Consider the following 27,585-nt stretch of genomic DNA (forward strand, 5'->3'; position numbering starts at 1 on the left):
GTTTTGGGGGCAGGGCTGCGGGGGGGGGCCTGAGGAGGGGGCGGGTGTTTTGGGGGCAGGGCGTGGAGGGTTTGGGGGCAGGGCGTGGGGTGACCTGCCCAGGGAGTGTTGAGGGAGAACATGGAGTTGTGGGGCAGGGCCATTGTGTGGGGCAGGGCATGGAAGAGCTGGGCTGGAGGGGGGAGGCTATGGAAGGGCTGGCTGACGGTAGATGACTCAGACCAGTGGCCCGCCTAGCCCAGCATCCTGTCTTCTGACAAGGGCTCGTGCTCAGTCCCTCCGTGGAAATGAACAGAACAGGGCGATGAAAGTATGGTGTGATCCGTTCCCTGTTCTCCAGTTTAAGCACCCGGCAATTAGAGATCTAGAGAGATTGATATGAAAGAAGTGGCTCCTGAGTGTAGGGGAGTACACTGAGGTTGGGTTGGGGAGGGAGAAGGGGCAGGGCATGGAGTGACTACTCTGTGGAAAGCTTACACCTTTTCATGAGGGATGTTAGATGTCGTGTGTTTCAGTAATTGTGTAACCACAACAATATTTTGCGGTTATGCGGTTACTAAAATACTCCCTTGGGGGTGGGGCTGGCAGTCAGTGTGCTCCCAGCTCCATTCCCAGGGAGCCCCCAGGTACCCTCCACTGCTGCCTCTGTGTCAGAGGCAGAGTGCAGCAGCAGGTCAAGCCAGTCCATGAGGGGAGCTGGTTTAAAAATCGGCTCCCCATTCAGACTGGCTCCTGCCTGCCACTCTGCCCCTGCTGCTTCTGATACAGAGGCAGCACTCCTGCCTGCAACCTCCCACTGCCATTCTGGGAGGCAGGAGGAAGGGGTGGTAGCTCTGCTGGAGCCAATACACCTGAGGAACTGGCTTGAAAAAGTGTTTTTGTTGGGGTTTTCTTTTGGGGGGGGGGAAGGGTGTATGTTTGGGATAGAATACAACAACTTGTCTGTGTTTTTGTGTTTGTCTTCTCAGAGGTAAAAAGATGTGGACTATTGTTGCGACATTTTAATTTATTTAGCCTTAATTATTCTGAAAAATGTTATGCCTTTTGTTTGTTCAGTGCTATACTTCCACTGCCGCAGAATGTGAAGGATTATCTGCTGGATGATGGAACTCTGGTAGTTTCAGGAAGGTAAAAAGAAGTATTTTTTAAATATTAAATTCTGTTTCCCTATGTTTAATTCATCTGCATATATTTGATGAGGATTGATTGAAAATCAGTTATTTTAAAAAAACAAAGAAACCCAAACCCTATTTTTAATTTCAATTAGATTATTTAAATTAAATATGGGTTTATTTTTAATAAACCCTTTAAAAATTAAATTTGAAAATGACAACATATGTTCAGGCCTAAACATATTTATAAAATATATTAAAATAATTTAAATAAAGTTGTCTTTGTTTGCTGTCAAGTTTTAAAGTCAGATCATTGAACCAATGTCAGTTACTAGCTAAGCACCTGGAAGTGCTAAATCAACATTTGACAGCAGTAGCCTCTCTTGTAACTGTAGAGAGAGTGTTTTCTTCATTTGAATTTATTTAACTAATTTTGTTAGCTGACTGGTCGATTCAAAATTAAGAAACCAGTTGGGAGAAGCAAAGAAGCTTGTTTTATTTGTTTTTTTGTTTTTTGTCCTCTGATCTATAAATTAAAAAAAACTACGACTGAGAAGATTATATCATCTATTAGGCCATCCTTGCTATAAGTCCAAGATACATCTGAAAAAACGTAGACTTAAAGCCGGGGAATTTTTTTCCTACAGCTGACTTCCATTTGTGCAAATTTTTTTTTTTTTGCATGATTTAACAGCGGGGAATATGAGGACTTATAACACCTGTAACTACAACATCAATGACTTTAATGCGGAAGGATGTATACCGGGGCGACTTATAGTGGGGACACCCTGTAATCCTAAAATCTTGAGGGATAAACAAACAGTTAAATTCACCTATTACAGATTCTAATTGCTTTTTAAATAAATCGATGGGTTTTAAATGAAAAACATCTTTTCATTAATTTTTTCTTATGTTCAGCATAAAAATTAAATCTTCTTTTGTGCATTCTGAATTAGTTAAATTTGAATGTTTGTCCAAAATACGCTTGACTCAGATCACCAGTGAAAAATCAATACAGTAAAAAAAATGCACAATTTATCATTTTCTAACATGAAAATGTAAGAATAAGAAGCTATCTGAAGCTATATCCATGCATATTTATCCTCTTGTTTAGCACAAAGAAATAACACATTTGTGTAAAGTCAAGTTGCAAATGACATATTTTAACGGTTCTCAGCTAATGAGAATCAGCCTATCTTTTAGGCAAATAACTTGAAATATAAAACACAATTAAAATTAATTATTCCAGTGAAAGTTTCCTGATTGCTACTCCCTTTGAGGATGGAAATTAAATTAAAGCAAAGGTATGCTATACCCTCCTGTATAGAAATTGGGAATGTTGCCTGCTCATTGCTCTTCCAACTAATCCTTTAACTCAAACGTGCCATATTCAGAGTAATTAAATCAGATAGCAAGACTGTATCTAGAAAGAGAACGCTGGGGAATCCATTAATATACAGAAGCCATAATCCCCCCAAATAGGGAGGAGCATGTGAAAGAGGGGAAATTAGGCCATGAACCATGAAATTAGGCCATGAATTTTATTATGTATATCAATATGAAAGTGATGTGTTGCTTATCACTTCCACATTGGTGCACATAATACAATTAATTCTGCTCAGAATTAGGAAAAAGTAAAGGGAACACTGCTTATCTGTAAAAACAAGGACTCTTGTGGCACCTTAAAAACTAACACATTTATTTGGGCATAAGCTTTCGTGGGGTGGAAGCCACATCAGTGACAAAGCGGGTTCTAGGCCACAAAAGTTTATGCCCATATAAATTTGTTAATCTTTAAGGTGCCATGGGACTCCTCATTTTTGCTGAAATAGACTAAAATGGCTACCCCTCTGAAACTTCTTTGTAAATTGATTTATTGCATTCATGAATTGTGATAATGCCCAAATTCAGAAGTCAGTTCTTTCTGTGTAATTTCCTTGTTAGTAATTAGCCTTTGTTGCACACCTGTTGATTAAGAGCTGTAGATCAGAAACTTGTGGTTCGATTCTAGAAAGTCATATTTCTGAGGGAATTCTGCACCACTGAGCATATGCAGAATTCCCCTGCAGATATTTTCCTTCGTGGAAAATACAATTCAGCCAGAGAAGTGCTGTAGTTATGCCCACAAGGGACTGTTATGGCACCAGAACAGAGTACAGCCAGGCAGTAGCAACTAGCAGCTGGTTGCATTCCTCACAGCACCTCACCTTCAAGGCCAGATTAGGAGACATGGGATATTGGAGGGAGGCAGATGCAGGAAAAGGAAGCAGTTAGGGCAGGGCACACAGGACTGCTGAGAGATCACACAGACAGTGGTTCAGAAGGGCTAGCGGGAGCAACTGAATAGAGTGTAGAATCAGATGGGGACAGCTGAGGGGAATGCAAGGCCACGTGGAGTCAGGGGTGGGGGAGGCTTTCCAACTCTTTAGCAATCTTCCCTCCACAAAAAAACCCACTGTTCTATATTCTGTCACCAATACTCAGAAACCCCACAGATTCAATTCCAGGCTCCTTCCTAGCAGTTGCTTCCCTCTTCCTCAGCTTTTCTGTTACTTTTGACTCCCCGCAAGCCTTTGCACTGCTTCCGAGGGGTGTGAGAAATACGTTTCTGTGGTGTAGTCATAGGGACCAATTCCATGGGTGTTCTGGTACTCGAATATGTAATGAAAAAAACCAGCAGATGCGGGCCCTGCTGATCAGCTCTTTCCCTTGCCCCACAACACCTCCTTCCACCAGTGACCATGCCAATCAGCTTCTTCCCTTTCCTCCGAGTGCTGCTGACTCATTCTTTTTCCTTAGTGCTCTGTGGCATGGGCTAAGGAACCTAAGAACTCAACTAAAGCTCCAATATGAAAATTATAGTCTGCCACTGCACTCACCAGGCATAACAAATCACTAACAGTCCAGCTTGTTTGTAAGGGAACAGAACTTTCTCACTGGGTGGTCTGAGGTTATGGAATCAATTCCAATACTTTCGAAGAGCCATCAAAAACGTCAACTACTCTTCCGTATGCAAGGCCTGCCTCTTTAATCTTGCCTACCAAAACATGTGGAATATCAAGTAATGTTAAAAGCACCCAGTTTTCCCCTCAAGAGAGGAGCAGTGAATGCATCTGTCCTATGGTTTTCTAGTTACCTCATTTAATGTGCTACTGGGTGTGGTATAAAAATCTGAATAAAACGATTCACAAAATATTCAATGAGTTTGAATGGTTTCAGAAGTGAAAGTAATAGGTTGACAAAAAAAACCAGAATGATCTTGTGGCTAGGCCACTAGGTTCGGGAGATCTTTTAATCTTAGATTTGCCACTAACTCCTTGTAACTGCATCATGGTATATTATGAGCCTTAATTCATCTACTTATAAAAGCTCTTTGAGATCATTAGCTGGCAGTTATAGTGGAAATCCAAAGTGCGGTGTCAAAATCAAACTCTTGGAACTTAAGATTTCTAAGAGCTCCCCTCCCCCCTCCAACTTTTATTTCAGAGATGATCCCCCAACACGTTCTCATGAAGAAAGTGATGATGATCAGGCAGAGGAAATACAGGTTGGTACAACATGTAACATAATTTGTTTGAAATATCTTGCCAAATAAATGTATTAATAATTACCATGTCTGTAGAATTCCATAGGGAGACATAGCAGTTTCCTGAATAATAAAAATATGATCCTTGCTGTAAAGAGCTTACAATTTAGATTTAATCCTGACTTTAGGGAAGGGAGGAAAGTTTGCATAAAATATTACTAAATTATTTCTCTCACAAGGCACACATCTTATTAGTTTTGTTATTCATTCCTTTTGTTAGGCTCAGAAGGAAACAGTGGAGAGGCTATGTGAAGAAGTGGGTTTTACAGGGAGCAGTTGAGGGAACAAAAAGAAATTGTGCATTATACAGAATCAGGAAGGACATTCTGGGCAGAGGATGCATCCTGAGATATAAGCTCATCTAAACAATGTAAACTCTTGAAGAGGAGGGGAATTGGAGCAAAGATAGAGAACCATTGGTCTAGAACTGAGAAGTGGTGGGAATTGGTATAAGGTTTAGGCAAGAACATGACTGTGCCAAACTTTACATTTCCCATCTCATAGGCTTGCTTCCTTGTCATATTCTGGTTGCAATTTATAAAGATGACTTCAGTACTTATTTCTACAGCTAAGGACAGTGATAGTGATGCTGAACCCAAGGTTTTGTGCTGCATGTATGTGGCTTTTCATAGCCCAGTGATACCATTCTGTGTCTCCCTTTTTCATTTAGACCATTATTGTTAGCTCCTGGCAACATGGTGAGTGAGTTGAGTGTCAAGCCAGGAATGACTCTACAGGACAGGAGCCTACTGCACACTAACACACTGTATAGATTCTGTTACAACTCAGTGTGGCTCAGAAGTCCAGCATGCTGTGAGACTTTCACTGCACTGTAGCAGGGTCTATGCAGCAGGTTACTGTGCACGCTATAATTCACACTTTGGCTTGCTGCATGCTAACTCAGAGTGGGTCTACACAGCACCCTAAACTCGAAATAAGATAGCAGTTTGTGCTACATACAAATTGCATATCTTATTTCAATTGTATTTCAAAATAGCTTATTTCAAAATTTGGCAAGTCTACACCTCGCCAAATTTTGAAATAATGTGCTATTTCAAGACATCCCTTAACCCTCATTACATGAGGGTTACAGGGATGCTGGAATAGCATGTCTGTTGTTTGAAAGAAAAATTTGAAATAATGGGCCCCATTTACTGGATACACCTGCAGTATCCCGAAATAGCCTGCCGTGTAGACGTACCCATACTGTGTAGATTTAGAGAGGTAGCCATGTTAGTTTGGTTCAACAAAAATAACAAGGAGTCCTGTAGCACCTTAAAGGCTAACGAATTCATTAGGGCATAAACTTTTGTAGGCTGCTGCTAACTTTATCAGATGCATGAAGTGGAAGATTCAGATGGCAGGGATTTATACATACATACGTAGATGGGAGCATTAAATCTGTGCTAAGTCCATCAGGACTGTAGACAAGCTCTTACTTGCTATCTTTATTTATGTGAAGCGTTCAGACTACAATCACAACACTTTACATGTTGGGGTTGTATCCACTCTTGTCTTTATGGTACAAGGTCTCCAGAATAGGAGCTAGATTTATTTGGTATGTTTTACCTATTGTGTACTGCTATGTACACTTTTATAGTATTGTATAAATATGCAATGACATTTCAAGAAACCATTACAATTGTTCTATTCCTCTTTTTCACTTAGTGGTCGGATGATGAGAATACCACAACCCTTACGGTAAGGATACTTTAAATACCTAAAAACATGGGATTTTGTCCACATTATTTTTTCTCAAAAATTGAGAATTAAGCTTATTTTCAGAAGGTTAAATTTACCCATTGTTAAAATTAACATGTATCAGGCCATTCCAGATTTGTAGCGGGGTGGATGTTTCTCATTATATAACCTGGTAGATTCTCACTTCTTGTCCAGAACACTCCATTGACAGTGTCATGATCATGAGGGATGGCCAGCAGCCTGGGGACTAAAGGGTTAACTGTACCTAGCCAGGTAGCAGTTAGGGATTTCAAACTGAGACGAAAAGAATTTTGGGGTTTTCCCTCCTTTGTCTCTGGGCAGTTGATCCTTCAGATACTGAGGGAGACAGACATGTCTCTCTCCAAGAAAAGACTCTTCACCATCTGTAAGTAGGGTAAAGTTTAGATAAATCCATTAGATTTTATTGTTTTATGGTTTGGGAATGGGAATCTGATGTCTGTATTTAAAAATGGGTTTTCCTCTCCTTTGAACTAAGTTTTTGGCCCATGGGAGTCCCCCCATGAGTATATTAATTGGTGACTTTTTCATCTAGTCATTAGGCTTTTAACAGGAGTATTGTAGTGATGCTAAAAGTTCTTTCTTTTTTATTAACCTGGTATTGGTTAATTTTTGTGTCCTGGTTTTACTTTAGGACTGAGATTTCCCAAGTGATTTCTTCCCTGGTTTTTCTTACCATTACTTGGGAGGTGGCAGCTGATTTTTATCCCCAAAATCTAGGTTTTTAAGATTTTGGGGGGAAGCTTTATACCAAAGCCCGGAAAAATAAGGTTTTGGGGTACTTTTGCGGATCCCTATTTCTTCATTCATCATGCCAGAGTAGGGAATCAGCCTTTACAGACAGGAAACTTATTATATTGTAATATGAAAAACTAATCGTTACTGTTTCCTTAATGCATAATCAAAAATAAAAATAGGCTAGTGTTTATGGGTCACACTCTCTCCAGGCTGTAGGAAATGAACTGAAGTTCAGCGCTAAATATAGCCATCTTTTTATGCTTGCTGCTTCCAACCTTTCTCACCAATTACATAATCAAACCTTAGGCAGCGGAAATGAAGGCCCTGAAGCTTCCTGCTTTCAGAGCTCTCCACCACCCTGTTCTCTTACACCTGTGCCATTATTTCCTCATAGGTCCCTTTCCTACTGTCTGCTCAAAATGTCACTTTTCCTTCTCTCTTTGTGTCCTATTCATATAGCTCTCTGCTCTTGAAACAGATCCTGACTACTATGAACCAATCCCTCTTCCTCTTCTCTTCCAAATCACTTGTTGAAAATCCATCTATTCCATAGATATTAATATATTTGCACCCTGTTTACCTATCCTCTATGCAATACATGTCCATCTTATTACTTTGGGTCAATCACAGAGATAAAAAAATTATCTGTTTTGTGTCTCCATTGTATATTTCTGGGGGATTCTGCACCAAAATACTAAAAATTCTGTGCACTAGATTTATAAATCAGTTTATTTGTCAAAATTACACAATATAATCACATCAGTTTCAATTATTTTGGTAATTTATTTCAAAATACCTGTCAACAAGTATGTGTGTGACAATACAGACCAAAAAAAAGATTCAGGAAATGTTTTTGACAAATAAATTAATAGACACATTAATACAGAACTCTGAGTAATTAATTAAACTACAATATAGAACCGTATTTCCCATACCTCTCAGAATCTGTGCAGAGACTTGGGGAAGTCAGGTGTAAAGGAGGAACTGAGAGAGGGGGAAATAATTGTTGGAAAGGAGTCTGGTTATGAACTGGAAGGGTATGGGTAGGAAAAGTACAGAACACATTTTTCAGGGTGGGAGAATTGAGGAGAGCACCCCCCCATGCAGACACTGACTGATCCCTATCTTTTCCCACTGAGTCAGGTATATCTACTCCTGTCCATATGTGGCTCTGTACCCCCTCTCCTATCCCTATGTGTCACTGCATCCCTTTAGCAAGTCCCATCCACTCATCTCACTGTGTCTGTGCACCCTCTGTCCCCATGTATGTCTGTGCCCCCACTCAGCCATTCCCTTTCCTTCTGTTGCACTGCATCCCTTCTGCCCATGTAGTTCTGCACCTCTACTCCCAATCAGCTCCTGCCCCAGTCTATCTTCTCTCACTAGCCCTTATTAGCCCCTGTCTGGCCCCCAGCTTCCCCGTGCTGTCGGTCTCCCCATATCCGTCTCTTGACCTAGCTTGACAGGCACTGTGAAGAAGGCAAATTTTTTCTCTTCCCTATCATAGCTGGGGCTTCCCAGGAGCAGAGCTTATATTTTAGCAGCACAGCATCTTCTGCTAGGCCAAAGGCAGAACTGCAGCAACTTATCAGCAGAATCTATTTTCTGAGGAAAAAAAATTAAAATATGTGCACACGCAGTGGTTCAGAATACCTCCAGGAGTAATTGTACTAAGCACTGTTCAAAAACATAAGTCTTGGTCCCTACCCTTAGTAGTTTATGTGCTTACTTAGAGTTTACAGCCTTGTAAACTCTGAATCTATAAAGACATATATGGAATTAGCTTTTGTGCTTACGAGTAGTGTCTCTTAATTTCAGTGCAGCTACAGTAAAACTCCATTGGTCCAGCATCCAATGCTCCGGCACTCCTGATGGTCCGGCACCATCAGGAACCCAGAAGTGCTCTGGGCAGCCGGACAATTGGAGCTGCTCTGCGCCCCAATTCAGCCGCTGCTGAAACTGAGCAGTGGCTGATTCCAGGAAGCCTGGGGCAGAGCAGCTCTGCCCCGGGCTTCCTGGAGTCAGTCGCTGATCAGTTTCAGCAGCGGCTGACTTGGGGACTCCTGGGGCAGAGCAGCTGGGGTGCTACCGGGTTGGTGCCGTAGGACCAACCCGGCAGCACCCCAGCTGCTCTGTCCCAGGCGTCCCCAAGAGCAGCTGGGGTGCTACCGGGTTGGTCTCACCGTACCGAGGGCCGGCACAACCGGACCAACCCGGCAGCACCCCACCTGCTCTGCCACAGATGTCCCCGGTTCAGTCGCTGCTGAACCTGACCAGCAGCGGCTGAATCGGGGCCGCCTGGGGCAGAGCCGGACTATTGGAAGGGGGGCTATGAAGGGGCCTGAGGTGGGGGGGATGCCACCCCAGATCCCTCATAGCCCCCTCTTCCGATAATCCGACATAGTTGATAATCTGGCACCCCCTGGGTCCTAAAGGTGCCAGATTATCGGAAGTTTACTGTACTTACACACTTGTGTGTTTTCAGATTGGTGCCTTACATTGGAAATTGTTCAGACCAGGGATTTTGTGGTGTTTTCTGTTGTATTTTACCTTTGTAAAGCATCATGCTTTGGTTACAATGCCGTGAAAATAATGTCTGGCTGTTGAATCACATCTCATAATCACAATCAGAGTACTTTCAAAAAGTGTTATATCCAGCACTTAGAACAGGAGTGGGCAATAAAAGAGCAGTGATTCACCAGGGGTAGGCTCTGACGGCCCACTGCCACTATATTTAACTCCATCTCTGCAGTACGGGCGGTCACAGCTCCCATTGGCCAGGGACAGGATCTGCAGCCAACAGCTGCAATCCCCTGTGCCTGCAAAGGAGCAGGTAAATATGAAGGTATAGGGACCTGCCAGGGGCTCATCCTGGTGGACCAGATCTGGGACATGGGCCAGTATTTGCCCACCTCTGAGTTAGAGGGATGTAAATTGGTGTACACTGAAATCACTGAAATCAATGGGATGTAAATTGGTGTACACTGGTATAATTATGCCAGTTTATACCAACTAAATATCGTGCCCAGCATATGGATTGGAGTTCACCATCTTAGTTGCTCTATTTGAGTTACAGTTACAAGAAGCACTATCAGAATAAGTTAGAGGGTTGATATTTGTAGAAAAGCTTATATGAAGGACGAGCTATATGTGTTCTGATTTTTGACAAATGGCAGCTTTTCTAGGCTGGAAACGTGTGGAAACAGGGTTAATGGTGTGGAATTTTTTTCTTTTTCAGTATTAAGATGTTTTGATTGTATAATTATGATCCTTTATGTTACTTAAAGTAAAACTGATTAATTTTATACATTTGTTAGGGATATTCAAGATCTGAATTACATGAAAACTCAATGAGTAAAATCCTGGCCCGGTTCAAGTCAATGGCATTTCTCCCATTGAACTCAGTGGGACCAGGATTTCACCTCTGGTGTATGTACATTTGTTTTTCCTCTCTACCCCTCATGATGTTTTAGAGGATTTATTTATATTGAACAAATCACTGTTTTAGATGCTCTTATGCCCCTTCTTAAATACATCTATACTAGCCAATTAATCAGTCATAATATGGGAGTTTCAGGTCTCTCCTCCACGTCGGTCTTCTCTCCTGAGACTCTGGTTTCTCGTTCCGTCTCTCTCTCTCTCTCTCTCTCTCTCTCTCTCTCTCTCTCTCTCTCTCTCTCTTTTTCCTGCCTCCCCCTCCCCCCCCCCCTGCCTCCCACCTCTTTCTCTTCTCCTCCCCCTCCTGCCTCTCACACGGGGAACCCCGGAGCCCAAGCAGCCGTGCTGCATGGGGAGCGCGGAGCCCAAACAGTTGTTTGCACCACTTGCTCTAACATGGTGGCCCGGCTGAGCAGTGCAGAAGGCAGCCGAGCGCCACAGCGGGAGGCAAAGGGGGGTGGGGCGATGACATTCACGGCCGGGGGCGGAGACTGGAGCCGCTGACACGCCACACATCACGGCCCCATCCCCCTTCACCTTCCGCCATGGCACTCGGCTGACTTCTGCGCTACTCAGGCGGGCTGCTGCGGGGGAGCAAGTGGTGAAAGCAGCCATTTCGGCCCTGTGCTCCCCATGCAGCACCCACTTGCTGCATGGGGACCGCGGCGCCCAAACAACCGCTTGCTTCCCCACGGCGGCCCGGATGAGCGGCGCAGAAGTCAGCCAAGCACCATGGCGGGAGGGGAAGGACGAGACTCAGGCAACAGCGCTGCCCAGAGGGAACAGCCAGGGAGGTAACAGCACCGCCCAGAGGGAACAGCCAGCATTTCAGCGTTACAGAGTCACAGACATTGGGCTACTATATATATATATATATATATATATATATATATATATGATATTGTAATTAGTGTTGAAATAATGTCTGATTTTTTTAAACATGAAGAATTGCCTTCTCAAATTTGAAAGTATTTTTAAAGAAAAACTTTTAAGAAAGCCCATAACCTGTGAAAAGCAAACTGTCTTTTTCAGACTGTATGAAAATAACTTCTTTAGTTGGCTCATCTGCTTTCGGACCCTTACATTGTGCCATGTGACAGTGGCTGTCATGGCCACTACAAGCACATAAGAAATGCATGACAGACAATTCAGCTACGTAGAAAAGCCAGCTGCATAAACCTCACAAAGAAATGCATTTGTGCAAGAATGGGAAGGGCATGGAAAGGACCTAAACAGACATCTCATGTGTACTTAGTGACAGTCAAGATCAAATTGAATCCTGGAGAAAGGGGCCAGATTGACAGCCCAATAGAAATCAGTCCCCTCTCCACAGGCTGTGCACTATTCAGCACAGGCACACAAGCTTCCCCAGTACTGGCCTGTCATTCTACATGGGCTGTTGCTGCCTTTCTCAACAACATGTGGATACGGATCACTTGCCAGATTCATTTGGATATATCCTACTTAATTTTTTGCCATTTCAGGAGTCTCAGGCATGCCTTTTTTCTGCCTGTGGCACACAATACTTTAGTCCCCTGAGAGCTGTAGTACTTTAGTTTAATTTTAATTGCTGGGTTTAATGTGTGAGTGCTGGGTGGTGGTGACCTGTACTTTGCAGGCCAGATTGGGGTGGGCAAGAGGCATCTAGTAGACCGGATCTGGCCCACGACCACCTCACCAGGACCTTTCCTGCACAGCAGCTCATGCCACTTGAAACAGCTGGCTGCTAATTTCTCTGGATGCTGTGGAGGGACAGGGAGGCTTTGCACTGTGCTTCTATCCCCTAGGAAAATCTCTCAGCTCCTATTGGCCAATTTCTGATCAATAGGAGCTATGAAACTTTGCTGGAGACAAGAGCAGCAAGCAAAGTCTCCTCACTTCCCCCTCCCCTACCCTCCATGGAGCAGCCAGCCCAGCAGACAGGCATGGAGCCTGTCTCAGGTTCCTGCAGGGCTGCTGGCAGGGACCCACCGATGTAGGAGCCTCCCAGCCTCAGCCTGCTCTGGCAGTCCACCCCCTCTCTCCCCCTAAGTTCCTTCTCCAGGTCATCATCACCTCCTGCCCAACCCCTCTGTATCCCCTCTCCCCACCTCCTCCAAGTCACAACTCCCTCCTAGACCCTGCACACACTCCTACACTCTTTCCCCAGGCCAGAATCCTCTCCTACACCCATAACCGCTCCTGGACCCTGCACCCCAAGACCTTGTCCCAGATCATAACTCCCTCCCTAACTCCCTCTCAGATCCCACACCCTCTCCTGCACCCCAAGCTCTATCCCAAGCTCCCTTCTTCACCCTACCCATCGTCCTGGACCCCATACTCCCTCCATACAAGTGCAGTCTTTGACCACTTACCAAAATCTTGGAGTGGCCCCTTCCCATTAAAAACTATTGCCCACCCCTGGACTAGATGATCCAGTGGTCTCTTCTGCCCTTAAATTCTGACTCTATGACCAAGACAGTGATGCTGTACTAATGGTTATAAACAGGTCTCGACAAATAATGTAATCTACTCGCCCGGGGTGAGTAGATTACAACCCGGAAGAGCTGGCGCAGAGCTATCTGCGCATGCGCAGAGCGCAGAACCTCTCAGCTGGCGATTGGGGCTCGCTGCCACTTGGCAAACCCTGGTTATAAAGGCAGACTGAATGTTCCAAGAATAAGAAAACACTGGCAAAATGGTTTTAAGAGACTTCATTTCGTGTCTGACTTGTTCACAATATGAGTGAGTGGGATGAGGTGTTTGTGACACATCAGCATGTTCTGATTTTCTACCATAGTATCTATTCTGCAAGAGGTGGTCTTTGCAAAGCTAATTCTTTAGGAACTGATGTACTGAAACCAGCTTCTATTTATCTTAACTGTTCAGGATGATCTAATTCTCTGCTAGGTTGTGATCTTTGGAGCAAGGACTTTTTTTTGTTTTAGTATGATGCCTAGAACAATGGAGCCCAATTTCCTGTTTGGGTCCTTATGAGCTCACAGTAAAAATAACAACTTAAGATTCTCCAGGCAGCAATACCTATCATTAAGTATTTTCTATTATAGTACCCTATTTGTATGACATTTTCTATTATAGTACCCTATTTTCAGTTGCTTAGACCTTTGCCAAACTTTAACTGTTTGTGATGAAATTTTCCATGTCAGATGTCTAATGTAGGTTGGTTTTTGTGTGTGTAGGTGTGGGAGAGTGGAGAAGTTCAGAAACTGCACAATCATTTCTCACAAGAAAGTTAGGGACAAATACATTTTGCTTTTGTTAAACACAATGTATACAATCATTTTTGAGACTCTCTAACCTTCACTGGAACAGAGACATGAAATGTGACCAGTTTTGTCCTAGTTCAACTCTTCAGCCTTTGCTGCCTGAATTTGGCTGCATTCTCTGGGTCTCTGAAAAATCTCTGTTTGCATGTGCTCAGTTGAAACTATTAGATTTTGGCATCTAAATGCTCACAAGATGCCATTTACACTGAGCATGCCCCATCATTTCCCGACACCTTCATGCTGATCAACTTGCAATTAAGAAAATTAATCCCCCAAAAGAGACAGAGTGTCCGTGTTGCCAGCTATTGCTCAGCGAAAGTCACCAAAGGAAAACTGCTTGTTCAAGTGGGGGGGGTTGTTTTTTGGTGGTGGGGAAAGAAGTTGGGAGGGAGAAACATCAAGTATGATTCCTCTTGAAAACTAAAAAGGGCAGTAAGTAAAATCTCAGGACGTGAAGCCAAGTTCAATTTACATCATTCCACTTATGTATTGTGTTTTTTTTAAGTGGTTTTGTGTGAAATTGTTTTGGGAGATGTTGGAAAAAGAATCTCTGAAATTATAATATACTCTTGTGGGTGTAAAATTTTAGTTGCCATCTGGGAATGGAATGGCAGGACAAAGATCTTAGTTTCGCTTTAACCCAGATGTTATTTTTGAGATGCATTTTATAAAAACACTGATGGAAATAGTATTCTTTAAACACTGCATACTGTGACATCATTTATTTATTCTTCAGAATGAAAAATCTTTGGCAAATGTCTAGAAGTCTTTGATAGTATTATGAAGGGCAGAGATTTATTCCTTCCTCTCTGCTACCCACCAGCACTAATAGTGCTTGCAGCATGAGGGATTTTTTTTCTATTTTTGGTGTTCTACTATACAGCAAATCACTTATTTTTAAACAAGCATCACATTCTTTTTCAAAGCCAAAGATTCCCAGCACAGTTTATTCTCTTGGTGCAAGTTACTCACATGTATTACTGAATAACTTTTTAAGACCTTAGTCTTGCAAGTTGTTTTCCATCAGGGGGAGACACACTGCATGAAGTCTTACTAACTTCAAATGTAGAACATCTTGGAGATGGGAATCTGAGATTGTGTATATAGAATATATGTTTTTAGATTTGCACTTCTATAAAGGGGTGTTGTCATGTTACATGAGGAATATTAAAATGTGAGTAATAAGTTTTTAGTTTTGTAAGGTGTTAATATCTGATACATATATCTTGTTATTCAACTGATTAGTGTACTTTTTTCAGTGTATCCATTTCAACACTGAAGTTAAACCAGTCAGTTTTGTTTATTTTGTTGTTCATGTTCTAGTTTTCATAGCTTGGCGTACTGCTACAATATTTGGGTTGCAATTTTTTTAAGGGAATGTCTATTTTTATAAGACCATTTGCTTGAAATCTCTAAAGCAAGTATGAAAAAAATCTGATCTTACCAAATGCTGTTTTCTTATAATCTATAGTCAGACTTAACCTATAGTTGTCTCTCTTTAAAGTTACTTATTCATTTGACTTGCAATGTGGACAGTTCTCATGATTTTCTCATTAGTCTTGTGACTAAAAAACAAGTAAGTTTCTAGCCTTGAAAAAGGCTTGAAAACATAAACTGCAAAAGTTCAAGTGCTAGAAAACAAATCCAAAATTATTTAAAATCTTACAATTTTTGGAAACTGCCTCATGACTTTTATGTGGTAATACTGGATTTGCATATGAATCTGTTTCAATTGTAAGTTTAGCTCCCTAATTATATTTCTAAAACGATCCTTTTTCCTGATTAAATAAACATGAATTATCTTCTGTTTTCTATGTAGGCACCAGAATTCCCTGAATTTGCACTTAAAGTTCAAGAAACTATCACTTCCCTGGGGGGCAGCATCTTCCCTAAACTCAACTGGAGTGCTCCAAGGGTAAGAACACAAATTCAATCCTAAAAGTTTTAACAGACTTTATTGTAATACATTTTTGGGGTGTCTTGGACGTGGGAGGAGAGTAACTGCTATGATGGAGGCTGGTGCAGTAGCAGAGCTCTCAGTGGATTGCTACTGCAGTATATTTTGGTGCAGTCGAGTTGCATGCCTTTTCTTGAGTGGTGTAGTACAGCATTGCATCACCCTAGTACTGCTTCATTAGCTGGAATTTATATGGGAAGAAGTACAGTACGCATGCCCTTCTCAACCATTCAGCTGTTCTCCTCAGTTGACAGGCACTTATTAGTGGTTTGCAGAGAAAATAAAAGTGTCTAGAATCAAGGTCCAGAAGCTATACAACTTGGCAAGAACTTTAGTTTTCCTTTGCCAACACCATTCTGAGATGTGTAGCTAATTTAATTGCTTGTCTTTGACAAAACAAAATGTTATGAGATTAAAATCCTGATTAATAGTGTAAGGATTATTTTAAATGTAGTAATCTAAAAAGATTTTTACTGATGGACAACAGCCCCTCCTTTGAGTATTGTGGTTTCTCAGTAATTCCTATACTTCTGTGGGAGGGGGTTTCCTTAGAGGAAAATCAATCTTTTTATAATTTCCTTCTCCCTTCCTCCCCATCTCCCCTTTCCATTTCCCACCTCTGCACAAAAAAACAAACAAAACAAGAAAACCCTAACTGCCTATTTAAACTTCCTGTGTTATTGGAATATAAAACATATTCTTCATTCTGTCCTTTTTAGTTTTAACATGTCGAAAAATTTAATTCTTAAGGTTAGCATATCCCAAAGTCCTTCTGTCAGATTCCTAAAGGAAGTTTCTGCCCAAAGGACCTAGAAAATTTTGTACATACTAAAGGGAAAGGATTGTTCCTACAGTCATTTGCACTGATTTCAGTATGGGTTCGGGCACAGAACAATAGCTTCATTGAGACGTGTTCGTGATGAGAAGAGAAACTTCTGCTAAAATCATTTGTCCATTTTTGTAATCCTGCTTGTCAACTTATATTTCAAAATACTATGCAGTAGTTGGGTGGTAGTTATTACTACCACATGTAAAGGTGCATTTCAAATGGTATCATTCTTTCTTGTTTAGGATGCCTACTGGATAGCAATGAATAGCTCTCTCAAATGTAAAACCCTCAGTGACATTTTCCTTCTCTTCAAGAGTTCAGACTTCATTACTCGTGACTTCACTCAGCCGTAAGTACAATCAGATGGGTTTATTAATCTGATTAAATCTAAAGTAATAGAACCTATAAATAGATCTTTAAGTGTGGCTTCTCTCTGAAAAGTAAATGTGGAGTTTCTGATTCATTGTCTCTCCTGTGACTTCCATACACAACTAAAAAAAAATTTCTGCTTTGTTTTCAAACTGCCCTCGCTGTAAAAATTCAAATTCCAGGCTGAGAGTGAAACTAGATATTGTTTCTAGTGATGATGCAGAAGAAATCTGTACGCCGAATATCCCGTCAGTGATACCCAGGCAACCTACCTCATTGCTATCCAGGTGTAATAGAATTGTTTAGTAAGTTCCAAACAGATAAGAAGGAAACAGACTGTCTTGCTCTCATTCTTAGCTGTGCTGCTTCTGCACTGCTAATGGGTAAAAAGCAGTAAAATAGTATCTTATTTATTAAAGTAATGGTTTCTGACCCTAGTGCATCCAGAGAATGCCCTTGTGGACTAAGTGCACTATTGTCAGAATTGAATCACATTTTAATCAAGATTTTTCTCTCTCAATTCTTTGTTGCTATGGTTTTTATTATATCCTGTCCTCACAGTATTCTGACTTCAGTTTTGGTCACTTCATTTAATACTTTTTGGTTCAATATTGATGGCTGAGGGGAAACAGAAACTTCTGCTGCTTGTGTCACCTCTCCTTATTTTGCTGGAGCTCCTTGATGCCAGTTCTTTTTGTTGCATTTGGACAAAGCCACAGTTCTGGGCAATAGTATTTCTATGGTCAAAGATAAAATTATAAGAGTACAATGGGATTCGGTTTTTTTTAAATCTTCTAATTAGGAGGGGACAGTCAGTTTTAAGAGCATTTTGTATTTCTGACCTCCACATCTCTGATGCATGTGACTCTGCCAAAAAATACATTTTGGATGAGTCACATGCAATGAAAGTGCTGGGTTTAATGAAGAAACCGCTCTTATCATTTTTTTTTATATGAAGCTTAATTAGTGTTTAACTCAGTTGCTGGTATCCTGCTAAGAATCATCTTGGAAATTCTGTTTAATTGTCTAACTTTAAAAGTACTTCTTTGAAAATCAAGATCAGGAGTGGGAGAAAAACTTTCCATGATGAAACTAAAACCCCCATTTGATAATCCAGTTTAATATATCTGGGATGATGCTTATTTATTGTATGATAGTGCTGAGGAACTTCATTCAAAAATAAGGACCCAGTTGTGCTAGGTGCTGTACACTCAAGTAACAACCAAGACAATCCCTGCCCCAGAGCACGTACAATCTAATCAGGCCTCTTCTTATTCAAAACATGAAACTTTATTATGCTGTTGCTGCGTGGCTGATTTCTTTTCAGGTTCTGAAACTTTGGCAACCAACTGCCACATATCCAGGCTAAAAAATTCTCACCCTGGTCTCCAAATTTCTCTGTGGAGCTTAACAATGATTCCAGTCCAATAGGGAAGTCAAAGCATGTCTGGGCGTTACAATGTCCATGTGCATTGCCCTACCCTGGGAAAGATTAGGGCCAGACTTTTCCATGGATGGGAAGCTTTGTGCAATAGTGGCAGTCATCACAAACATACAACTTGAAAATGTGTATGCAAAATAGGGAATTGTATTTTTATATTATGGCACTGTCCTAACACTCAGTGTCATAGATGTATAGCTTCTTAAGACCAGGAGGTACCAGTCTGATCATCTGGTCTGATCTCCTACATAACACACACCTGCATAACACATTCTTCAGTTAAAATCCTGGTTCAAGTCTAGAAGCTGTCATTGAATTAGAGCCTATTTTTATTTATTTTTTTTAAATAAAGACATCTTCATTTAGCTGGGTTTTTTTATTTTATTTTTTTCCAACTAATTACTGGGGACAAATCATGAAAAAACAGGTACGGGTGTGAGGGTCAAAGGGTTAAAACGAGGGAACCGGATGGGGACACCGAGCAGAGAACCCCAGACAGCGCCCACTGCCCCCCGAAGGTCTCGAGAGAGCCAGTGGACGCTGCCCATTGGAACTCTGCCCGGATACGTGAGCGGATGCAGGAACGGAAATAGGCCCCACAGTCGCAGGCCCCTCCCCCGGCCAACCTCTTCTCCCTGGTTTTGTAGATTGCCCATTTGGTCATAGCCAGGAGGAGGTTGACCAGGAGGTCCCGTGACTTTGTGGGGCCACGGATGGGATATGTGTAAATTAACAAGTGGGGGGAAAAGTGCAGCCAGAACCGCAACAGGAGGTTCTGGAGGAGCCAAAAGAGGGGTTGTAGCCTGGCGCACTCGATGTAGATATGCGCCAGCTTCTCCCTTACGCCACAGAAGAGGCACGTGTCGGGGGTGGGGTTGAACCGCGCCAAGTACATGCCCGTGCTCACTGCGCCGTGCAGGATTCTCTAGCAGATGTCCTCGGTGGGCTGTGGAACCAAGGTCGAATAGAGGACCCTCCATTGGTGGTAGGAGGTCCTGCCACTTGGTGTCTGGGCGGGACACGAGGGTGGGGAAGTGGAGCGTGTGAAGCACAAGCATGTACAGGTGACTCTTTGGCGCGGTTCGGAAGGGGACCGGCTGCATCGCGTGCAGCTGGCTAAGATGACGAGGGGGAGGCAGTCAGGAAGGTACACAGGGCTTGGGGCCGATGGAGAGTTCGGGAGGGCTGGGGTGAGGGGTGGGCGGGGTGCACCCTCTCGCAGGACCTGTTCAAGGTAAACCCGAGCAGTGGGCGGCAAAGCATCCTTCACCTCCTGAAGTACGCGCCGGGGAGTACGTAGGGTGGAGAGCCCCATGCGTTGGGCGAGTGCCCGAGGATCCACCCAGTTTCCCTGGCGGTAGTCCAGGAGGTCTCCTACTCTGGTAGTTTCTGCCAGGACCAACCTCCGGCGCACCGAGGGAGACTTCACCACCTGCACACGTAGATGGGGGTTGTGTAGCAGGGGCACCGTGAGGAGGTTTGCTCCCAAGGTGGCTCCCAAGGACCTGGTCGCCGCAAGCAGCTTCCAGGTGCAGAGGAGGTCCTGGTAGAAGGCCGGCAGCCCAGAGAGGTCTCGCGGAAGACCTCTCAAATAAAAGAGCTGCCGGTCATATCGGAGACCTCAGAAGCGGCGAAGGAAGGCGTGCGCAAACGTGCTCCATGCCGGACTACCTGCATCAAAGAGGAGTCTCTGCAGGGCCTGGAGGCGGAAGACGTGAACCCGTCAGGCCCTGCCCTCCCTCCTCCAGGGGGAGATGGAGAACCCCTGCAGAGACCCAATGCAGTCCTGGCCAGAAGAACCGCAGCATCAGCTGCTGGATACGGGCCAGGAAACCCGGGGGTGGGACCAGGGTGCTAAGACGGTGCCAGAGCATGGACAGGACCAATTGGTTAAGTACTAGTGCCCTCCCACGCAAGGAGAGGCACCGGAGCAATCCCGTCCACCTCTGCAACCGCTCAACCACCCTGGCCTCTAAACCTTGCCAGTTCTCCAGCGGAGAGGGATGCGTGGCAGAGAGAAAAACGCCGAGATAGAGCAGCGGACCCGCGCTCCACCTGATGGCTTGAAGTGCGGGTAGGAGGGAGCCCACCTGCCACCCGGCCCCTACCACCAGGCCAGAGCTCTTGACTCAGTTGACCTGGGCGGAGGAGGCCGCCGAGTAAACGACTTGGCAAGCCTCCACCCGCGCCAGGTCTCCCGGGTCCTGGACCACGAGGAGCACGTCGTCGGCATACACTGACAGGACCAGCCTCGTCTCCAGCTCACGGAGCACCAACCCCGTCAACCTCTTGCGAAGGAGACTGAGGAAGGGCTCCATGGCCAGAGCGTAGAGCTGGCCTGATAGCGAACAGCCTTGACATACTCCCCACCTGAAGTTGACTGGTGCAGTCAGGGTCCAGTTGAGCTTGACCAAGCACTCTGCGGAGGCATACAGCACCTGGAGAAACCCCACAAAATGGGGCCCGAAGCCGAAGGCTCGCAGGGTGCCCAGGAGGTACCCGTTGTCCATCCGGTCAAACGCCTTCTCCTGATCCAAGGACAGGAGGGCGAACGACAGACCGTCCCTACACCCGAGCTCTAAGAGATCCCGGACCAGAAACAGGTTGCCGAAGATGGTTCGGCCCGGGACGGTGTAGCTGCCTATGGCACCTGGGATTCCCAGGGGGTCACCCATCCAAGTACTAGCCAGGCCCGGGACTGTTTACTTTCCAAGATCGGGGGCTTTCGGTCCAGTATGGCCGTAGGCCCTTCATTTAGCTGTTGAGTGATGGAAATTCCACCAGAACCCTTGGTCAGTTGTTCCAATGTTTAATTGCCCTGATTGTTAAGAATGTGCTCCTCCGAATCTGTCGAAATTCTGGTTGAGAACATGGAGGTCGTGCTCCTTGCCCAGAAGCACTTATACTCTTAAAAGCTAAAAAGATAAGATGTGCAGGAAAGGATGCTGGGTCAGTTTGCATAGATGCTAAGTGGTGATAGCTACATTTTAGTGTCTTTGTTTTGAGGGGAGGGTCACTCATTGGGACTGAGGTGGGAGATAGGATGGGACTATGAAAGTAAGAAAAGAAATAGCAGAGGGAGAAGAGAACTATATGGAAATGAGATTGAATTGAGGAGGAAGCGGGGATGAGGTAGGTTGGACTAGGGGAATGAGCTGGGGCAAGTGAGAAGTTTCAATATATAGACCCAATAGCCAGCAACAATACAGCAAATGAGGGGAAAAAAATCTATCCAGAGCCCAGCTTTCCAGGGTCAAATTAATGATGGTCTTTGGAGGCTGTGATATCTCTTTGACAGCTGCTCTGGCTTCTGCTGTTCAGAGGGGATGGGAGGCTGCTTAGCCACATGCCTCGGGCAATATCCTCTCCTTCTCTAAGGAGTTGGAAAGCCCTGACTGAATCTGTGTGTGACTTCTGATGGAGCTGGTGCTGACTGCTTTGAGAAATCGACTATATATTTGAGAGAGTTTGTCTGTTGGTCGGTCTGTGTGTCTATCTGTACAAGAGCTCCTAAATGGTAAGAGTTAGGATCAGCAAATTCCGTATGCAGCATCGTCTTGTCTTATAATTAAAAGCAAGATAAAGAATTGATTGTGCCAGGAAAATGGAATGTGCCTGGACCTGGATTGCTTTTCCGAAAACCATACATAAGAGACAGAATCACTAAACATGTGAAAGGGGTGGCTGGGAGTGCCAACCCTCAGATGCCCTAGATAGAGGGCACGGGGGGGCTGAATTCTCTCCTCCCTCCCCCCCAGTTTGTACAGTAATATTACTGGCCATTCCCCCTTATCCGGGAGCAAGGGAAAAGTGCATTGTTTGCTGCATTCCTCACTCTGGCTGAGTATGACAGAGGGCAGACTCACCTGGACCTGCCCCAGTCAGGAGACATGCATCCCTCTCCTGGCTGTGCCTTGTTACCAGATTTGCCCAATACTCTGGGGTATGCTCATTTATCAGGGTTACCCTTATGGGACTGGGGGAAGGTTAACAATTCTATCAGTGTGCTGTTGGTGCTTACTTGTGCTCTCATATGGAGCTGAATTCTCCCTGCTGCCAATTCCCCCTCCCACTGGAGCTCTCCTGCAGGAACTAGGTTCCTCAGGATGGGGTTCTTGCCACCTTGGCAACACACACAGACACTCACACCCACTAATCAGAGCACGTCTGAGAGGACTGGGTACTCAGCACTCACAAGCTGACCCCCTCATATGTCCCTGGACTCAGCTGGCTGGGTTTCACAGCAATGCCACACTGCACCCTCATGTGCCTTTGGACACCGTGGGCTGGATTAAACAGCACTTTAAGCTGCCATCCTCATAAGCCCCCAGGTTCAGCACCTCCTATCCCCACTTTCACACCACAGTCATTCACTGGTAAACCACACGATGAGCAAACCCCACAGGATTTTGAGCACTACAGGGATATTTTGCTTGGGTACAAGAAGCGTTGTTGCAAAGCGAATGGGGAAGCCAAAACAACACCCCTTAAGGAAGAGTGAGCAAAAGAGAAAGAAAGAGAGAGAAGCAACCAGTTCAACAATGAAAGTGATTTATTTCTGAGTAGTGAATAGATATCAAACTAACAATTACAATATTAAATAACCATATAACAGTTTACACAGGGCAGGGTCAGGAGGCTATGCTTAGAGAGATAGTTGATGTGAGAGAGAGAGAGAGAGAACTCACCACTCCACGGAGCTTGCACTGATTGGGGTTCCCAGATGATGATGGTAGCCGGGGGTCCAGAGGGCAGGAGACAAGCAGAACAGAGCCCCCAGCACGATCAGACAGGAGATGAAGAAGTCTCAATGGAACTGATGCAGTTTAAGTCCAGGTATGAGAACAGTTTTCTTGGGGCAAGAATAGAAGTTTTTATAGGGATAGTTCAAAGAGAAAGAGGAGAGACAATAGAGACTGATCACCCCTGGTTATGGGTGATGTTCCTTGAATGAGCTCACAATGCAACTAGGCAGTTTGAGTATTTTGGATGTCAATAGGATCGTTACTAGAATTGGTCTGATAATGACTAATTTGGGTGTGAGCAGGCCTAGGTTCATTAGCATCTGGAGCAGGGATTTCCCATCAGGCAGTGCTTCTCTGCTTTCGGTGTCCCATAGTTCAATGCGGTTCTTGCCTTGGAAGAGCTGCTCTCCATTCTGTATGCTAATGAGATGTCCTTCTGTTCCATCTTTAATGCAAATGAGGCTGGGGTGTTTCCTTAATTGTATCACCCTTGTCTGAAGCAGTTTAGGTGTGTCTTCCCTGGCCTTTTCATTGCTTTGTCTGATTCCAGCAAAGGCTAAGGGGGGAAGGGGGAAGAATGTCACTCCCTGGCTCCCAAAAGCACAGGGCTGGTAGGTAACAGCCTGCTGGAACTGCAGTGTCCATGAAGAGGTGCTTCTCTCCTGGCCTCAGGCTTCTGCAGTGAGAGAGGGCAGGGGTAGTCCTCTTTCCACAAGACAGCCTGCATACAGAACCCCCCAGCCTCAGCCCCACCCCAGAGCAAATGAAGCATGTACATTTTATTTTCCAAAAAATGCCGGGTAAATTTTCAAGTAAGACATGCGTCTGGAAGCTTTCATAATTTTCCCAACAAGTTCTCCTTAGTGACTTTTCCCCAGAGATGAGGGAAGGGGGCTGCTAATCCTACTGAACACCTGCATTGTTACCCATACAGTGTGCAGATCTCGCAGGTGCAACTTTCCGTGTTGTCCTTGGAAATGTTGGCCATTTAATATTTGCTGCTCCTTCTTTATTTGTAAGACTTGGGGAAATGTACCTGATCGTAACTAGCAGGAGAACTAAATCTATTAGCGAGAGGTAGGAAATGCAAGATAGGAGTAACGCCACTATCAGAGTCTACGATTTGTGCCTTCATGAGCACAGCTACTAGGGAGAGGTAAGATGCTGGGATTTCTACTGGGATGTACAGGCAGTCCCCGGGTTACGTACAAGATAGGGACTGTAGGTTTGTTCTTAAGTTGAATTTGTATGCAAGTCAGAACTGGCTTCCAGATTCAGCCGCTGCTGAAATTGACCAGTGGCTGACTACAGGAAGCCCGATTCAGAGTTGCTCTGCCCTGGGCTGCCTGGAATCAGCCACTGATCAGTTTCAACAGCAGCTGAATCTGGACGCCTAGAACAGAGCAGCTGGGGCGCTGCTGGGTAGGTCCCTGCAGGGGCGCCGCTGCGGGGACCAACTGGGCAGGACCCCAGCTGCTCTTCCCCAGGTGTCCCCAAGTCAGCTGCTGCTGAAACTGATCAGTGGCTGATTCCAGGCAGCCCAGGGCAGAGCAACTCTGACTCGGGCTTCCTGTAGTCAGCCGCTGATCAGTTTCAGCAGCGGCTGACTTGGGGACACCTGGGGAAGAGCAGCTGGGGTGCTGCCCGGTTGGTCCAGTAGTGCCGAGGAGCGGCGCTGCAGGACCAACCCAGCAGCCCCAGCTGCTCTACCCCAGGCGAGAAAAGCCTGGTCTGCTGGGGGGCGCACTAGCTGTGCCCCCCAGCAGACCAGGGAAACCTGGACAGCGGGACCGCGGAGATGCGCTGCGGTCCCGCCCGCATCCTCCCCAGCTTTGCTCCGTCTCTCCCTGGTCTGCTGGGGGGTCTCCAGGAAGACGAGGAGCAAAGCCATGGAGGGGCTCGGGCAGTGGGGCAGCCCAGGCACTTCTGGGCTGTCCCACTGCCGGCTTCCGCTGAGGCTTTGCAAAGCTGCGGAGGGGCTCGGGCAGCCCAGGCATGCCTGGGCTGTCCCGCTGCCGGCTTCCCCCAAGGTTTTGCGAAGCCGCGGAGGGGCTGGGGCAGCCGGGCAGCAGCCCCTCCGTGGCTTTGCAAAGCCTCGGGGGGAAGCCGGCAGCGGGACAGCCCAGGCGCGCCTGGGCTGCCCCGCAGCCCGAGCCCCTCCGCGGCTTTGCTCCCCGTCTTCCTGGTCTGCAGACCAGGGAGACGCGGAGCGGCTTTTCTCGCCCCGGAGTACATGGGCGGCGGGACCGCGAGGTCCCGCAGTCCGTGTCCTCCGGGGCGAGAAAAGCCCCGTTCGTAACTGCGGATCCGACATAAGTCGGATCCGCGTAAGTCGCGGACTGCCTGTATCTTTAAATCCCCAGGCGGAGTCAATCTTTAGAAGTAGCATCCAGCTACTTCATATGTATCTTTTTTATAAATATGAAGCTTCATGCCCCTGTAATTTTTGGAAGCAGAGCTTTGTATCTTCTTCTCCTCACACAGCCTACTTGCTGAGTCTCTTGCTATTCTACCCTATAGTTTCGTACAGTGTGGGAGTGTAAATAAGCAAATAGGTCTCTGCTTTTCTATTCCCTACCTAGTCTCAATTCCAAGGTCTTCCTAAGGGATTCATTGGGAAAATATAAATTGTGGTGTGGTTTCTAAAGTGCACCAGTGAAACTGATAAGATTCTTGTTAATTTGAGTTCCTGCTGTTTTGACAAAATTTTAACCAGCTGCAAAGACATGAGCTGTCTGTAGTCTCAGGAAGACTTCACTGCAGTGTGTGTCTAATACTAGACTGAAAACTGCTCATGCAGGGCATGTTCTTTATGCTCTAAACTAAGAAGCTGTATTGTGTGTGAATGAAATGCTATGTATCTTGTGTTCTTCTGTACTGCTCCAGTCATTCAAATGGATTGTTGTATAATTTGTATTAAAATAGCACCCAGCAGTTTCAGTCAAGGTTTGGGACCCTAGATTATCATACAAACACATAATAAGAAATAATCCTTAAGTTAGTAGTTTTGAACTATAATGGTGTTGTGATGCACCTCTTTATCAGCATTAATGCATCATTGCACCTTTGAATTTGACTAGTCTTAGTGCCCTATCTCGTTCTAAAAGGATTATTGGCCTCTTTCCTGAAGGGTGCCCTAACTTACTGAAACAATTGCAAATTAAATTACAAAAAACTCTTTTTTGCCAACCTTGAGTGAGCTTGAGTGAGACACATTTTAGTCTTGGAGCATGAGTATACTCAAATGAGAAATTCTATAGACTTGGCAGTAACGTTGAAAAGTGCATAAAGGGGATATACATGCATTTAAACAGTTGGATCCTATTAGAAAAGAAATTGAACAATATTGCAATTCAGTGAGAACCTGCACTATTCTCTTATTTTATAGCAATCCAGATGCTTCATGGAGAGTAGTTTTTCTATCTCCTTGCTGTGATTTGCTTTTTCTCAATCCACTCCTGTGTTGAATGCCTCCCACGTTTCCTTTCTAGGAATGCTTCTCCGTCTGTTAGGTTTGGCTATTTAATTTTAATCTTGTGCTATTGTATTTTAAAATGGTGCCATGCCTCAGTGGGTGAGAGGACAAGTACATCAGTTTACTAAAGAGAGCTTAATAATCCTGTAGAAGTCATGCTTCTGTCACCACTATGCAAATGCACACATTGAAATTGTAGTGCCAATCCTAGTGAGGCTGATGGAAAATGCTTTGACCAAAGTTAACAAACCTTTACTTAAAGGGAGACACTAATGAGTAGAGCCTTGCATAGGAATGGATAGTGGAGTGGATACCTGTGCAGGACTCTTCCTCCTCCCTACTCTCCTGCCACAGGATGCAACAAGCTCAGTTCTAAATCATCCTGCAGGAGGGAGCTGAGTGCCAGCCCTGTCTAGTGAACACTGACCTGTGGAGCCCTGGCCCTGGGTCCCTGCTCCCCTGTACTCCCAGTCCTGCTGCCCTTTACCCCCAATCGCTACTTTCATTCTGTCTGCATTTTCCCTGGATGACCCTGCCACCTCCTTGCTCATCTGTGCTTCCTCCACTCCAGATGATTTGCTATGTAGATGCAAATAAAACCTGGATTGCAGATCAGATGATGAGTTCAGCCTGGTGGATGCGAATCAGATGCAGATCCACATTTTTGTATCCATAAAGGGCTCTCCTTATGAGCCCAAGGGCCTCTTCATTGTTATTCACTATACAGGGGAGATTTATAGGCTTTGTGAACTGTTCTTAGTAAGGACTTCATTTTAGACTCTCAGTGCGATCTGGATTTGATTGTCTCAGTCTTCTTGCATGATGACCCCAAGGCATGGATGCTGTTTAATGGGATTGTATCCCCTGTTTTCTGATTCTATAAGAAAGA

At 44.7% G+C, this 27,585-nt stretch overlaps 1 protein-coding gene across 2 annotated transcripts in view; it reads left to right on the forward strand.

Moving 5' to 3' along the window:
• The window catches only part of CDC123 (cell division cycle 123), an 80,190-nt gene that overhangs the window by 431 nt on the left and 52,174 nt on the right, over positions 1-27,585 (forward strand). For both annotated transcript variants that reach the window (XM_075926014.2, XM_075926015.2), the window contains exons 2-6: positions 1,057-1,128; positions 4,599-4,659; positions 6,367-6,399; positions 15,700-15,795; positions 16,909-17,015. In XM_075926014.2, the coding sequence (XP_075782129.2) occupies positions 1,057-1,128; positions 4,599-4,659; positions 6,367-6,399; positions 15,700-15,795; positions 16,909-17,015 (369 nt within the window). The remainder of the gene's footprint in view (positions 1-1,056; positions 1,129-4,598; positions 4,660-6,366; positions 6,400-15,699; positions 15,796-16,908; positions 17,016-27,585) is intronic.

Source organism: Pelodiscus sinensis, chromosome 1, assembly GCF_052426305.1.
Source record: "Pelodiscus sinensis isolate ZL-2025 chromosome 1, ASM5242630v1, whole genome shotgun sequence".
NCBI classification, from domain to species: domain Eukaryota; kingdom Metazoa; phylum Chordata; order Testudines; family Trionychidae; genus Pelodiscus; species Pelodiscus sinensis.